Here is a 16,350-nt window from a genome sequence, read left to right on the forward strand (position 1 = left end):
CCCTGTCTTTTAAACCACAGAATTCTCTGAATAGAGATACCTGAAAATCCCAAATGCCTCTTTTCAAAGATCGGGTATAGTGGTAGGATATGGCAGCCAAACAAGTTTAAACGAAAAAAAAAAAAAAAAGTCGTGTGTGTGTGTGTGTGTGTGTGTGTGTGTGTGCGCGCGCACGCGCGCGCGTGTGTGTTTAAATGGATGAACAGACTCCAGAAACTTAACAGCAAGTTCTATTTCCAGCATACGCTGAGCTGGTTTGAATGGTCTACATATTAGCACCAATAACAATGATGGAATGACAGCTGCAGCCTGGCCAGATGAGACATAAGTTCTCCAGCCCAAATGCCCTGTCGTCACCATAGATTCCAAGCAGAGAGGGGAAATATTATGTTCCCAAAACCAAACTGCAAGTTTCCTCTTTAGGGACTGATGAAATCATTGATAAAAGCAAGAATATCTGAATGTTGTCGCATTAGGAGGCATGAAGATGACATGCTCAGCAAGTATCAGATGTAAAATCTTAAAGCCCATTTTAGTCCAAAGGTACTCCAAAGTTAAACTAAAAAAAAAAAAAAAAAAAAAAAAAAAAAAAAAAAAAATCCCTTCTTCCAAGTCCCTCTATGAGTACAAAATAACAACATATGAATCACTGTCATTTTTATTTCCATGAATATAAAAATGGTCTCTTCCCATATTATTCTTTACTAGGGGCACCAAGAAGTCCACTTGGAGCCATTGTTATACCCATTTTAATTAGATTACATTTCTGTGAACTTTGCTATATGACTGTTAAAGGAGAATAATTGCAGTTCTATTTTTTTTTTTAAAAAAGCAACTTTATCAAAAGTTTACATTGTATCTTGCATTAAAGTTGTCTTTTCTGTTATGCAATAAGCAATCAATGACATACCAGATCTTTTTCTGTTGGAATACGTGATATTTTTTTCAGGTTACGATGTGTTACAATTTCTTTCTATCCACATCATCCTCTGCCAGACTCCAGTTCAACTTCATTAACAGACAGTATTTATTTCCAAGAATAATTACCACAGTGTCAGAGAAGAGCACTGTGAATTGTTTACAGTTGTTGCTATCTTTAATATTTAATATTGAATTCAAATACTTTTAATGATTATTATGTCCTTCTTGTTAGCTTATGTCCTGAATGTCAAAAAATGACTTTTGCTAACTTAGCCAAAGAGCATAAAAATAAAAGAACAAAGAAAAATTTGAAGTTTGTTAAAGCTAGTGTGAAAAATATAAGTGGATTATAGAGAAAAAAATGTAATTTATAGAAAATATAATATAGAAGAGGCTATGAAGAATATCATTTTTCTGAACACTGAAAACTGAGTTCTACTTCCTGAGAATAAAAATGAAAAAAGATAAACAGATACTTAAAGTTTGTTTACAGCACAGTGGAAAATATAACATACATATAAGGTTATTATAATTAATCAATGTGACTTATAGAAAGTAGAATTTGAGGGAGATCATGGAGAATATAAGATTTCTGACAATATCAGCATATTGTACTTGGTAATTTAGATTAACTGCAGCATCAGCAAATCTGAATAAAAGCTGTTAATAAATTATTTCATATAATTAGAATAACATATTACTGATACCTCAGCAATATTCTTAAAATGTACACAATTCAAACTTAGCTCTTTATAACAATTTCATACCAAATTTTACTTTCCTCTTTTTGGAGTAGACACTGAAACAGAGAATCACAGAAGCTGTGAGTGGTAAGGTAATACATGGAAGTCTTACAATCCCCACTTTAAATTCAACTTTAATAGACCTCTAGCAATGGAATTAATTACTTTTTAATGATGTATTAAATAAAATAAGGTTTTAATACTCTACATAAACTTTTTAAAATATAGATTTCTAAACACATTCTTGTCTCATGCACATATGATGAAAAAAGGTATAAATAGGCTTAAGTCCTGATTTTATGCTATTGTGATTAAGATAAAATAATATCAGATGTATCATTTTCTGTATAGCATTATTTAATGAGTCTTAATCCTGCTGATATACTAGAATCACCTGGATAATTTTAAACCTACTAGTGTCTGAGCCTCACTATAAAGAGTTTCTGATTTACTTGGTCCAGGATGGATCTAAGGGTGTAAAGCTTCCCAGATGATTCTGGTGTGGATCTGAACTGAGGTCCACATTGGTATACAATGTGGAAAATAGAATTAAAAGATAATACTAATCTTTCCATGAGATTTTGAACTACTCTTGTGTATAGAAAAGCAAGGAAATAGGCTCACGAGATCTAATGTATTCCTGAGTACAGTGCTGCTCTAGTTTCTATAGCATAAAATGCTAAGAATTTTTAGAATATATATTCTAAGATTTGCTGATTTCTCCATCTGGAAAATAAAATCATGTTCTCTTTGGCACAAGTAGCACCACACTTTTATAGGAACATGTATTCTTTCAAATTTGCAACACATTCCTAGGCCAGGAAATAAGGAAAAAGAGGAAAAGAACCTAAAGCCAATGGAGTCAGTTTCCAACATTCATAGAAACCCTGTCCCCAACCACCGTCACTGCCCATTTCCAAGATCCAAGATTGGATGGGAATTCTACTTTCCACAGCACTATCTGCTCAGAATCTAGAAGTGTACTTTATCTCTCTTCACCAACTTCAAGGGATTTTGTTTCCCATACTCCTTTAAGAAGCTGTTTATCTACAGAGATTAAAAAGGAGTCTAAGAACTTGGGTTCTCTTAAGAGAAAGTCTTCTTATGTTAGCTTTTGTGTTTGAATTTTGACAGTGGAAAACACCCCCATAATTATGTTTCCCTGCCTAAGCCCAGCTGCATCATCAGTATCCATCTCATTATAGAAAATTTCCTAAAATATATCGAGGGAGTACATGTACCACCAAATCCAATTCCATCTCCTTGTTCTTTAAAGGATTAGTATGTGTCAAGTAATTGGCAGCTATTTATATCAACCTTAGGTTACGAGAAATCCAGAATAGCTTATGGCTTAGGAGATTTAAGAGGACTAACGTTTGTAACTATAAGCTAAGTAAATGCCACAATTTCTAACTATTGGTATGGAAACTCTCACACAGGGAAACACAGACATAAAAGTCTTTTCAAATTTCACTCTAACCTCCCAAACATTGCAAGGAACAATACATTAAATACAAGCAATAGAAAAAGCTATGAGAATAGGAAACAATAATCAATAAAGCACTTTACACCTGATTATTCATTTTATGTCCCACCAACGAATAGATATTGAAATGGCTGCTTTATCTTCACAGAGGTGATTTCATCAAACACAACAGAAAGGACGCCCTGTATTCAGTCCACATAAAAGACACTCTACAGGAAACAAAACATGAGGATTCAGTTCGCCAGGCTTAGAAAATAAATTTTATGTAAATACTGAACAAAACCATGCAAAAACTATTAGAATTTTCTCAATGGGAAGAAAACTCATATAATTCTGTGTTTATTCCAGTAAGTGGACAGTTTTAGGATGGTTTAAGGAGAATGCCATCTGTACAATTCCAGTTGCGAATTGTATTTACCTTTTTATTTTTGCCTTTGAATCTAACACTGAGATCCTTGCCAGCCAGGAATACTCATTCTTGCCCCATCTACATGACCATAGTGATTTGGATAGAGTTGAGGATGAGATAGATCTTAAATGCACAGGAATGAATGACGAGATATAAACCTAACTAAACGCCCCATCCTCCTGGGAACGTTTATACAGCAGACCTGTCTCTCAGAAATCTGATCAGCTATATACATCCCTGGGAGTAAAAAGCAGCTTTTTCTCCACGTTAAGTTAGTGTGAACAAAAAAAAGGAAAATATACATTATAATCTTAATCTAAGTGGTAAAAAGTATTACACGTTAATTTAAGGGCATACCCTTCATTTTACTCCATTGTGTTTAGGTTAGTTTTTAAGTACAATGCTTTGATTCTTTATTTCCTTAATTAAACATTTTATTTGTTTGCTTATTTTTTTAAGTTTACTAATAAAACTTGTATATATTTATCATGTAAGAACTTCAAAAAGTTCATGGAAAATAGATAAAAATGGAATTAAAAGATAACACAAATCTTTCCCTGAACTTTTTGAAGACCCTAGAACAACATGTTTTGAAATATCTGTATACTGGAAATGGCTAAATCTAGCTAATTAACATATCCACTACTTCACATACTTATTATATTTTGGTGGGGAGAGTTCATTTTTTAATTTCAATATTTTTCATTTCCCTCCCTTCTTTTTGCTGAGCACTTTCTGCATATGTAGCAGCAGTTTAGATAATTAACTCAAATTTTCTTGCTTGTTTCTTCTTCTGTGCCAAGATTCTGATGGTAATACACCAATATGTAGTAATCCATCTTCTATAAAGAACTGCCTGTTTAAGTTAATAGAAATGAGTTTTAGATCAAGTGAGGAAACTTACATTGTGCATGAATTTGCACAAGTTTATTCAGCCTACTGGTAGTCAATTTACAATCTATAAAGTGAAGGGATTGAATTTAATCATTGTTAAATTCCTTCAACTCCAGTAATCTATGTTTTCTTCTTAGTAAAAGTAGATATGGTAGACACTGATTTTAATAATATTACTAAATTAAGAGAAGACAGTATTAAAATGTAATGCTCTCATCACAAAGAAATAAGAAATTTTTGCAATGATGAACATGTAACTACCCTGATTTGATCATGACACATTGTATACATGTATTGAAATGTAACTCTGTACCCCATAAATGTGTACAATCAAGTGTCCATTATACACACAGGGATAAAAACTGCATATACTCACTCATAAGTGGGAGCTAAGAGAGAAAGAAGGAAGGAAAGAAAGACCACTGTGGTGTGTTGGACTTGCAGAGGAAGAGCGCACACTTAGGGATATAAAGTGGAGTAGGGGAAAGGGGGATGGGGAGGGAGGTTGGGGATAACTGGGTGGGGGACATGGGGTACAATCGCAATTTGTGGTAATGGGCATGCTGCCACTATGGATCTGACCTTCACATCTTGGGCACGAGTGATGACAATAAGCTCTGTATATCATGAATATTCATAATCAATAAAAAATATATATTTATTGAATTACTAGTTGGTTATTTTTCCATATGCATGTTTTATCCTGTTTTGTGAATTTTTACCTGTGTGGTATCCATTTTACCACTGTGATTCAATTTTCTTTTTTCTGTTCTGTTTTAAGTTAGGGGAGGATTCAGAAAAATGGTGGAAATCTATAGGGAAAGATTTAAATAATAATAATAATGAGAAGTTATTTCAGGCTGGTGCCACAAGTTCAAGAGAAGGTACAGCAATAGACAACAAGGCATGTTAAGGGGCTCAGTAATTAGACCCCTTGGAAGTCTTATCAGTGTTGAGTTTCCCAGATTAGAGGGATGTAAAAGTAGGTTTGGAAGGATTCTTGTTAGAACTGCCAAGCCCACAGTTAAGAGTTTTAAATGGCAGATGATCGTAGGTCATCAAAATTCTGATGAAATGATGAGAGTAAAACTTCTCTGTTGGATATCAGCAAGAGGTCAAGGGGCCAGGCAAGTGGCAAGTGATAAGGAAAAGATAAAATCCTGTATAAGGAGAGTGTCATTGGGAGTGACTTTACAAAGAAAGATATCCACCCCAAATTAAAATTACTTGGATAAAAAGAACAAAGGAGAAGGAAAAGCTAAATACATCTGAAATTTGGAGTTTGGGTGATTGGAAGATTTATTGGGAAGTCATTTGGAGGAGCTATTTTTAATATTAATTCTGTGTAATAACTGTCCACTTAGAAAAAGAAATGTTACAAACCACAACTTCAGTACTGCATTTTAAATACCAAGCAAAATACAGTCATGATTTGATACAATTATGAAATTTCAAAAAGGAGGTAAAATAATTTGAAATACTCTGACATGTATTTCATGTATGACAAATACTCTTTCTGTCGTAAAGAGTGGTTTGAATTGCTAGAAAATAATTGTTCCAGGTGATATTTTTGAGCTATTATTGGCAATATTAACGTCCTTATACTTAAGCCGTAAGTCACTGTGATCATAGGACTTGAGTTCCCACACCTTCTCAAAGGCATCTCACTCAAATATGTGTTTAAATATATCACAAACTTTGATTAATGCAAAGGAATGGTTAATACTTTCTCAGATTTTTAAAAATATCGCTGATGTTTTAACGACAAACATAGATATTTTCTCTTTTAAACAAAAGCTTGACGGCTTAATCTTTTACTTGAATAAACATTTATAGGTGTATAGAGGCCTAGTGGTATTAGACTTTAATTAGTTTGACAAATTATACTATAAATGAATTTATTCATGTGCTATTACATATTATCATAAGTAATTAAAACTAAGCTACACTTGTCAAGGCAGTTTAATAAACTGTGCTTTTCACTGCAGTCACCTCGGATTTCTATCACGTTCATTTTCTGACTTGCTAATTTACAAAATGTAATAAATAAAAAATGGGAATTCTACATATGAATTGACAAGATTCTAAGAAAAAATCATTACACTTACTTGATAATAACTACAAAAACATCTAATAATTACTTCATAAATTAGGTGAATACAATATTATTTAGCAATAAATACCAAGGGAAATACAAAACAACCCACCAGATTAACAAGGAACATAGGTCATCTGTCTAGCAGTGTCACAAATTAATAAAAATGATTTGCACTTGTTTGAGTTTTATTAGTAGTACGGTTATTTTGCATTCATTAAATAGTTAGGGCCTCATAACAACATGTTGGGAGTTAGTACCCTTCAGAGGAGGAATTAGGGGAAAATGTTAGGGAACTGGGTGCTGGTGGTGATGGGGTGGACAGATAATTGTATCAGTATTACTATAGTGGAATAAAATGCAAAAAAGCATGCAATTTGGGGAACAAGTACAGGATCAAGATGTTGTGAAGGAATAGATAAAATAAAATAGGGGAAATGCACATCGTTCTTATTTTTGTGACCACAGAGAGACATGAGCTGAGAAAGAGTTGGAGTTTGAGCAAACAAAACAGAAGATACAACTGAGCTAAGCTAGTGTGTAACCCACTCTGTCAGCAGAAGAGCTTTCGTTCCATATGAACAACAAAATGCAATTTAAAACAAAACACAGAGTAAATAGTAATTAGCTACAATGCCATATAAAGTTGAGTTATCTAATCCAGAGGATGGTATAGAGTTTGGGAGGCATTTCTGACATATGCAAAGAACGAGGTAGAATAATTTGGTGATTCTGTCTCTTCAATAACTCTGAAGGCTGCAGACTTGTCGAATCTTGAAGTTGCATATCCATGTTGCCTCATTCATTTTACCTATGAAAGAACTGAACCTTGTAGTCTGATGTCTTAGAAGTCTGTTTGGGGTTTGTGCAATTGCAGCATCCTTATGTCAATATTACTCTCCTTGCCCCTTACATTGTGGTGGAGGATTAGGTGAGCCCCAAATAGCCACACAATGACTCAACAGCCCCATTAGGTAGAAAGAGTACCACCATTATCTTCTTTCTAAAGCAAGTCTCAGACCCGATTAAGTAATTTGATCAGGAACACTTAGGAGTTGGGAAAATTGAGACTCAAAATCAGGTTTTTTGATTTCAAATTGATGTTTTCCCCCCTAATATACTGCCACCTAGATTAATATTATATAGAGACAGAACATCATTTACATCATCAGTGACCTAAATTTCCATAGTAGGGATTCATATTTCTTTGACTATTCTGCATAGATAAGTATGTATCTTCAAATTAAATTTATGTATCTTTGGGGAGGGGAAAATTATTTATATAGTAATATAACTTATTGAAAACTTCTTTATTCAGAAATTTGAGAAATAAAAATTTAGTATGTAATTCTGAAATGTTTAACTATAAATGTAGGTTGGTGAGTATTTTCAGACAGAATTCAAATATGGTAGCTAAAGACTGTAGTAAAATCCAACCCTCATCAAAGTAAATGTTAATTCCCCCTACAAGCTTTTAGCAGGGCTATTGTTAAATTTATTTCTTTTCTCTCCATCCTTCTTTAAGATAAAATGTCATCCTAATTTATGGTGAGATTAAATGAATATCAGGTAATATGAAATTAAAAGGAAGGAAATCTATGAAAGTCTATAAAATACTCAAATTATAACACACCAAAAAATCACCCCTTTGGAAACAATAGTAGGCATGACTGGGGTCCAACCATACCCAGACCTCCTTCCCTCTCTGCACATATGGGGAATATAGACAAAGCCATGTGACTAGTTTTGGCCAATGAAGCATATAGGGTCTGAGGTAAAAGCTCAGGTAAGATTCTCTGGTTGCCCCTTCCTCTGCTGTAGTGATCCTCAAAGAGGATTTTGGATCCATATGACAAGAAAACCTGTCTTGCTGAGTGACTGTTTTAAAGACTACTATCCTACTACACTGGACCCAGGTGAACTTTGAATAAGCAGGAAATCACTTGGACACCTCAGAGATACTAGGGTTATTTGCTACTTACTACATCATGGTGTCTGGTCAATACCCACTAATACAGAGATGCATTTATTTTTCTCTTATTTTATATCTTCCAACAACTTTCTCAGGCAAATTCCAGAAGATGATGCCTTTCTGCTTTACAGATTACTTGTACACAATTTAGGGTCTATGACTCAGGCAGCTCTGAAAGGCGGTGAGGAACGTGGGTTGTAGATGCAGATCACTTGCCTTACATTCTCGGCTGGACACTTGCTGGCTCTGAGATTTTGAGCAGCCCGTTTCCAGCACCACAGTTTTCTCATTTGTAAAATGGAGATAATAGTGTCTAACGATTGGGTTGTTATGAAGGAAAAATGATGAGATGAGGGGAAAATAATACATGCGAAACACATAGAAGAGTGTTTGGAATTGAGTAATCTCTTGATAAGGGTTAGATACCATAAGTCTTGCCACCATGAACCCTAATTTACTCCAGACACACATTGTTTTATTTAGCTGGTTCAAGTCCTCTTTGGTGGTTAGAGTTGACAGTTACATTATCAAATAGTGAAAAAACATATGTATAGTCTAATAACAAAAAGATGGAAATACTTTTATTAGAGAGAGTTCTAATGCACTGGTTCTTTAGAGGTTCCACAGAGTGGATCTGTTGCTATTTATAGTTCTAGGAGTCAATGTTAAATAGATGAAATTCACAAAGGAAATTCCAGTGGATGATAGTGACACATTCAGGGTCAGTGGCATCAATACTATAGATAAGAAATTCTTAGGGAAAAGACCCATAAGAATAGTCTTTGAACTTAGAGAAAAAAACACCTGAAAGGTGAATCTGCTGGCATAATACAAAAGAAAATGAGGCTCGCATTATTTAGTGGCTCATTCGTTTTAGACGGTAGCTAAATTGCCTGAAATCCCTTTCATATTTTGCAAAGATCAAGCACATTAAGAATGTCAAAACAACATTAGGTAACCCCTTTCAAGCGTCAAAATAACTGCTCAGAATAAAGGAAATATTTGTGAAGTTCAGGGCTATGAAGAAGACAATTAAATGGTAATGTTGTGGGGGAGACAAAGCAGAGGTCCTGGATTTCCACACTTGTCAACTAGGATAATGCATATTTTATATGTTAGTATTACAAATATGTAAAGCTTCAGAGAGCAGTTAATACATTAGTCCACCTAACTTTGATCAGTATAGAAGTTATAAATCATAAGCAATACTTCCTCCTTATTTTCCCTTGGTCTTCACACAATTCTGTACCTCATGTTGATTGAACAGTATTTTAAAAAGAGGGTTATTTGCAAAGCTTCTTTATGTTTCACTTTAGTTTTTGCACAGTAGACCAGAATGATAAATCCAAGTGCTTTAAATGAAATGACAGCCTACATAACTGCTGCTCCACTAAGATGTAGGTAACTGCAGTTTTATGTTCAGCCCTGCTGTGTGCTCCTAATGGTAGTATCACATCTGTCATTATTTCAGAATCATGCAACTTGAATGATTCTAAAACTCCAAAATGTTTACTCTAAAAACTTACTTATAGTGTCATAGCTACACATCAACCCACAAAATGTCATGCAATCTTGTGATAATGTCTAGTAACCGTCAGATTCCACAAACTTTACCTAATTATGCGAAATGGCTTCTTACAGAATGCTATTGCTCATAAATCATTTCCTCACTTAGAAATCATGAGTATTTTATCAAACTACATTACAATGTAATCTTTTGCTACAACTTTGAGCATACATTATCACAAAATGTGCTGCCAACACATTAGGAGAAAGAATTAAAGAAAGAGAATTAGGAGAAAGAAACGGAATCTTTAGGATAATTACAAAACTTGGCATTACGTTATCACATATATTCCACGGCGGGGGGGTGGGGGGTGGGGATCTGTAAAGGTAGTGATTCATGACTTGATTACAATGTTCCCATTGCAATTACATGCAGAACTACTCAGATTTTTCTTCAAGGAGCACCCAAAAAGAGCTATCATTAGAATCTGCAGATAAAAGACCTTAGATTGTTTCAGAGACTATGTGTAGCTGCTGCTCTTTTCATGCTAAAAGCAACTACAGATCTGTCTAAAGAAAGCCTTATAATCCTGTTCCCCATTCCTTTATTCATTAAATAATTAGGATGCAGTTATAATTCAAACACGAGATTTTTTAGGATAATGAAACCACTTCTGGTAATAGTAGATTCATTTTTTTCCAGAATATTATTAAACTAATGAGGGAGGTATGAATATAAGAATATCAAATTGAAAGAGTCAGAAATTTCTCTTTTTGCATGGCTTTGTATCTTTGAGAAGATATTTTTATATTTACTTAAGGATGACCTAAAAAATATTTTATTTCCTTTTATAACTTCTATAACTATTGGGAGATGGAAGAGAACTTCGATCAATTTTATTCTCTTTTTGCCTTTCATTAGTCAAGATACAATAACCTCCAAAATGGGACAATCTTTGTCTAAACCAAAAACACAAAAACCTTTCCTATTCCAATTTAACTAATGAGTACCATGTCTTTTGAAATATGTTCTATTTTTACATTATGAATGGATGTTATCATAAGCAGTGGATTACCATTTTATATCCTGTAGGCACACCATTTTCAAAGGAGTATGGGCACTTGCTCTGTGGTACACACTTTATGTAAATAAAAGTATTCAAATGAATATTGTTCAAAAAAAAAAAAAAGAAAAGCAGCTGACTTCAAGAATCAGAGAAAAGCATTTCTGTTTGGGATCCTCAGAAAGGAAAGATAAACCGCATTTTATGATGATTTAAGGATGATGTGCAGAGCTCACACTTAAAAATTTACATTTTCAAAGCAATATTGGCTGATTACAAAAACTGCGCTGCCACTTATGACACTGTTATTACTAGTTTGCAGGCAAATATTATGATGCTCTATGTTAAATGCTTTCCATGTTTTACAAGTTTGCGTGTATTCAAAGGCATAACTAAGTTCCAATGAATGTTGCCAAATCATCAGCTGGTCAAGAAAATATATTGGTACAATATATTACATACATTAATGAAAAAATAAAATTACATGAAGTAAATAAACTCAACAGAAAGTCCCAATACTGCTGTAATCTAACATTTAATGTTGATTATAAATAAATAAACTGTAATAAAAAAGCAAGGTTAATAACTGACATTTTTGTGTTGGGATTGAACTTAGCTTTTTAGGCTAGTAGTTAGTTATAAATATGTTGAATAAAAACACGTGTAGTTTTGGAATGTAACAAATCAAACAGAAAAAGATGGTCTTTCATGGGGAAACTGTGTCTACACTTAGAGAAAGAGATATGGAATTGGACCTCTGAGGTTGATTCTAGGCATCCGGCTTAATGTCCTTATTCAACTAGCTTGAATGATTCAACTTATTCAACTTGTTTTACTGCAAGTTATCTGCTCTATGGATGACTTATGGTTGCTAGAAAGCTCTACCTTGAGATCCAGCTTGATACCCAGACATCAATAAGGTCAAGGTCTCAAGTAGGGTGATTGTTAGGTCATAGTAACTGGCTGAAGAAGGAAAATGGGCTGAAGGGAGAAAACTGTGTGTCTTCTACGACTGTTTATAATCTCGAATGTTACAACACTTGGACATGTGAAAGGAAGTAATTATTTAAGTCTAGAAAGATGATGAAACCCTGGATTTGTCCATATCAAGACTAAATGTGTGCATTAAAATTTCAGAACACACTATTATAGTATTCAATAAATCAATTATTTATTTACCTGCTCATATCTCTTAAACATACTGATAATATAGCTAATAAATTTTAGATTATAGCCTTTCTTGATTATTATTCTTTGTTTTGTAACTTCCTGAAGGGTTGAATTATTTTATTTGTATTATCTTCGTGTCCAACACATACAGAATGAAAGCATGCTGAGTAAATGTTTAACATGACATTCCCCGTTTTTCATTCATTTGATTGTTCCTTTGAAAAATAAAGGCTATTTTCTTTCTGAATACTGCTAAAACACATCTTTTAATAGGTAGCTGTTTCAAAACAGTCTTCCAGATTACCATGCTATAGCCTAAAAAAGGCAACAAAGAAATATAACTGAAGACTACTTTCCTGGAGCAGCAGAAATTAAAGTTCAGAGATCAAAAGCCAAATATTCGAAAATGTCACTGCACTCTTTATCAAGTTTCACAATAAACAAATTTCCACCAAAGATGACTCCCTCTACTCCTTCCACTTAATGGACTGATTTTGTTCAGGCACCTGTCCCACCAAGACTCTAGGGGAGATAAAGTCATTTCTTACTCCAGGGCAAAACATTTCATCAGCCCGAATCAATGCAGGTGGAAAGTGAACTTGGCCATGGGTGGGTAAATTTCCTAAGGCAGCAAATGAGACTGAAGAGAAGAACATTTATTTGATGTTAGAAGGAAAGGATCCCTTATCTTTCTTCAGTGGAACAGCAAAGAACCATGGCATCTCTCAACTCTAAGGCGAAAAAGCTTAAGGCTGAGGCTGAACACCAGAAGCAACTATATTGTCCCCTATAATTCTGCTATAAGTGTAGATTCCCTCACGGGGGCATAGAGCTTTCTAATGAAGGGGGCAAAACATCCCACAACTTCAACATATGGATTTAGGATGTGTCCTTGAAGAATGCTGAGTTTGAGGAGGGTCTAAAAGGTTTGGCAATATAAGGGGCTGAGGAGATGGTTCTTGAAGTACTAAAATGGAGGTATGTAATATGAAAATGTATAAAGTACTATTTATGACATAGTTTATTATATTTAATGTAGAAAATTCTGACATACATACACTGTGTTCTTCCATAAACTTTGTCAGATTTGCTACCCATTTTTGATGATATTAACGTGGGATTAAGTGGAACCAGTATTTCATTTTAATTCTGAGGAACATTTTGTTTTGCCATATTTACTATTATTTATTGACATAATGATATTTCAACAAACCAAAATATTTTATTACATATATAGCTGAACATATAATTCATAATTGTATAGTATAGAAAATAAACCTTTTTGGTATTGTCCTCAGCATTTAATAATGCAAAACTAGAGACAGACATCTTTAGAAAAAAATAATAAAATAGTCCTTCAGTATTAAAATTTCTTATTAAAAAGCATTAGATCAAAGTTAAGAATACGACATGTTATTAATGCATAGATGAGTTAGGCATGAATAAAATGAATCAAATCCCATACCTTATGGCAAGTCAAAATATTTGAAATCTGCAAGTCACAGTTTGTCATAGGTCAATTGCAAAAACAATGCATTCATATTTTTTCATTATTCTGTGGTTTTTGATGATGCAACATTTAAAATAATGTGTACCCAGGACATAAGCAATGTACCGCATACTTACCAGGTGATTTTTATGCCACTTTGCTGAATGCAGGATTAATATATTTGGGCTTTTTATTGCTTGAGTAGAAAGTGCTCATTACTTATTATTTTATGTTTATAATATAGAAAAAAATTTTTTAAAGTTTTTTTAAAAAATGGCATACATCACACTGTTGTAGTGGTTGATTTCCTCAAGATGGTCTTCTGTGGTTTTGGTGCAGTGGGAGGAGGCACAGTTGCAGGTCTGAGAGGGGGAAAGCTGTTACTGTGGCTTATTCCCAGTCCCCCATTTTCTAGTGGGAAAGGAGGGAGACGCGGTGGAGGAGGGAGGGGAGGGCCTTGGTGAAGAATCTTTCCTGGTGGGTGGACAGGTTCACTGTGTAAGTGGACCTCCCTGTTTTTTATGTTATACCGGGTGTCACAGTCAGGACAATAGCCATGGTACTGTACTTTTTCATTAAACCGTACTCGTTCCCGAGGCCCTGCCTGAGGACACCTGTTTTTTTCAGGTCTATGAATCAGAGGCTGTACTGGAGGCTTGTCCACGTTACTGTTGGGTATGCAGCAGATATCTCCATTTGGAATTTTGCCAGGGCCACCTGGTAAGCCTCCGTTTCGTAGAAGGGTGCCATTGGTCTTCACGGGATTGACAGCTGGCCCCACCCTTTGGGGGTCTTCACACTTCACAGGCGTCAACCGCGGAGGAGGTGGCGGAGGGTTTGGCTTTCTCAGGACCGTGAGGATAGCAGAGGGGTGTGCTGGAGGTTTAATGAGCGGCGCATTAGCCTGCACTTTGATCTTCTCTATGCTGGAGGCTGTCGTGCCGCTTGAGCTACTGTTCAGCGTGTCTGTTTTGGAGCTGTCGGTCATCTCATCCTCCAGCTGAAGGTCAGAGGTCAGGGTATCGATCTGGTCAACCACCTGGCGGAAAGGACAAGGCAATTGTGTTAAAGAATGACCAATTTAGTAGAAACAATTTCTTTCTGTCTAGCTGTAATCTGCTCTGGAGGCCTTGACGGACATTGACCTGTGCATGCCATTGCTGCATAATATTTTCAGTCTATAAATTTACAGAATAGACCCTATCACAAAAAATGCCAACATAATATGGTTTCATAATTTTTTTGATAACATAATTTAATGTGCTTAGAATATAATTTACTATTATGTATACATTTTAACCCTGACTCTGCTGCACCCACCAAAGTTGGAATTCTGATGCAGTAATAGAACTGATTTTGTTTAAATAAGAGGAGGGGACTTCCCTTCTGCTTACTATGTAGAAAGGTACAGGAGAACATCGCTTCCATGCTGAAAATGAGAAAGAGCCAGATAATCTGTAAAAATCATAACATTTCTTGGACCATCAGAGAACTGAGATCACCACACAACCAAGTGAACTGAACTGTCAAGAGTTTCAAGCCCTCTGAGGATAGACAAGACACATCAACTGTTTGGAAAAAGAGGCATTAACTGCCAAAGTGAAAAACAGCTAAAACTCTAATGACTAATGAAAGGCTGAGGATGTGCTGTCACGACAATTTAGAATCCTTGGGAGCCCCAGACACAATGTAATCTGTACTCGCTTATTGTCTCTTTTCCATGGGCCTCTTCTGTGAAAAAATAAGGGCAGGGAAGACACAGGAAAGAGACCCTCTTGGCACACAGGCACAAAACTCCATCCACTTCTCAGACTCTTGTTTCTTACAAGCAGAAGCCTTATGCACTGGAGGATGGCAAAAAAAAAAAAAAACCCTTGAACCTCTAAGACACAGGCAAAGATCCTTTGCTTCTGGGAGACGTAGAAGCCAAAGCTATCCGACCCGGGGGTGGACAGAGAATTCTCTTGGGTCCAGAACCCTACACAAATCAAAAGCAGATGTCTACTAACACTGGGGAGTGGTAGGAAATTACAACCACTCAAGGCCTGCTTCAGACACAAGGAAGAGGCAGGGAGTTGGCTGGGGCTGGCATAGCCATCAGACCATGATGCAGGTCTGAACCCAAGTGAAGGGGAAGGGTTGTGACAAAGGAAATTTGGATGTATCTTAATCAAGTCAGCTCTAAGGAAAGTTTGGCAAGGCAATTGGGGAATCTGGCATCTCGCATAACAGGCTTGCCTTAGTATTTCTGCCCTGTTCAGTCATTGGTAGGGAAAGGCTTGTGGCTCTGCTCAAATGCTGGATTTCAGCACAGCAGCAGGGCCTTCAGACATTTATGCTCCCTACAGTTGGATATCTTGGAGGCCATTGTCATAGCCACTACAGGCAATATTATGCATATGAAAACAGAAAAGTGATGGGTTACTTTAAAAATAGTGTATGTAAGGAGACAGTCCTTTCATTTCACACATTTCCATTCCATTTATTCCATATGGAGATTTTTCCCTCTTCTTTTACACAGGCCTAAGTCTGTTAAACTATGAAGTTGGCTCTTTGACACATGATAGCAGGACTGAGCTCAAAATAAAAACATCACCAGTA

The 16,350-nt window shown here is 35.4% G+C and overlaps 1 protein-coding gene across 2 annotated transcripts in view; it reads right to left on the minus strand.

Moving 5' to 3' along the window:
* PRR16 (proline rich 16) overlaps window positions 1-16,350 on the minus strand; it is a 329,542-nt gene that overhangs the window by 105,296 nt on the left and 207,896 nt on the right. The window contains exon 2 of one of the 2 annotated variants that reach the window (XR_550493.1): window positions 13,887-14,788. Coding sequence is in view for 1 of the 2 variants with exons in the window: in XM_008572971.1 (XP_008571193.1) it covers window positions 14,033-14,788 (756 nt within the window). In the remaining variant the exon portion in view is untranslated. Of the gene's footprint in view, window positions 1-13,423; window positions 14,789-16,350 lie in introns of those variants that run through there. The other variant, XM_008572971.1, reaches the window with a different exon arrangement.

This window comes from Galeopterus variegatus, unplaced genomic scaffold (genome assembly GCF_000696425.1).
Source record: "Galeopterus variegatus unplaced genomic scaffold, G_variegatus-3.0.2 Scaffold856, whole genome shotgun sequence".
In the NCBI taxonomy this organism is placed as follows: domain Eukaryota; kingdom Metazoa; phylum Chordata; class Mammalia; order Dermoptera; family Cynocephalidae; genus Galeopterus; species Galeopterus variegatus.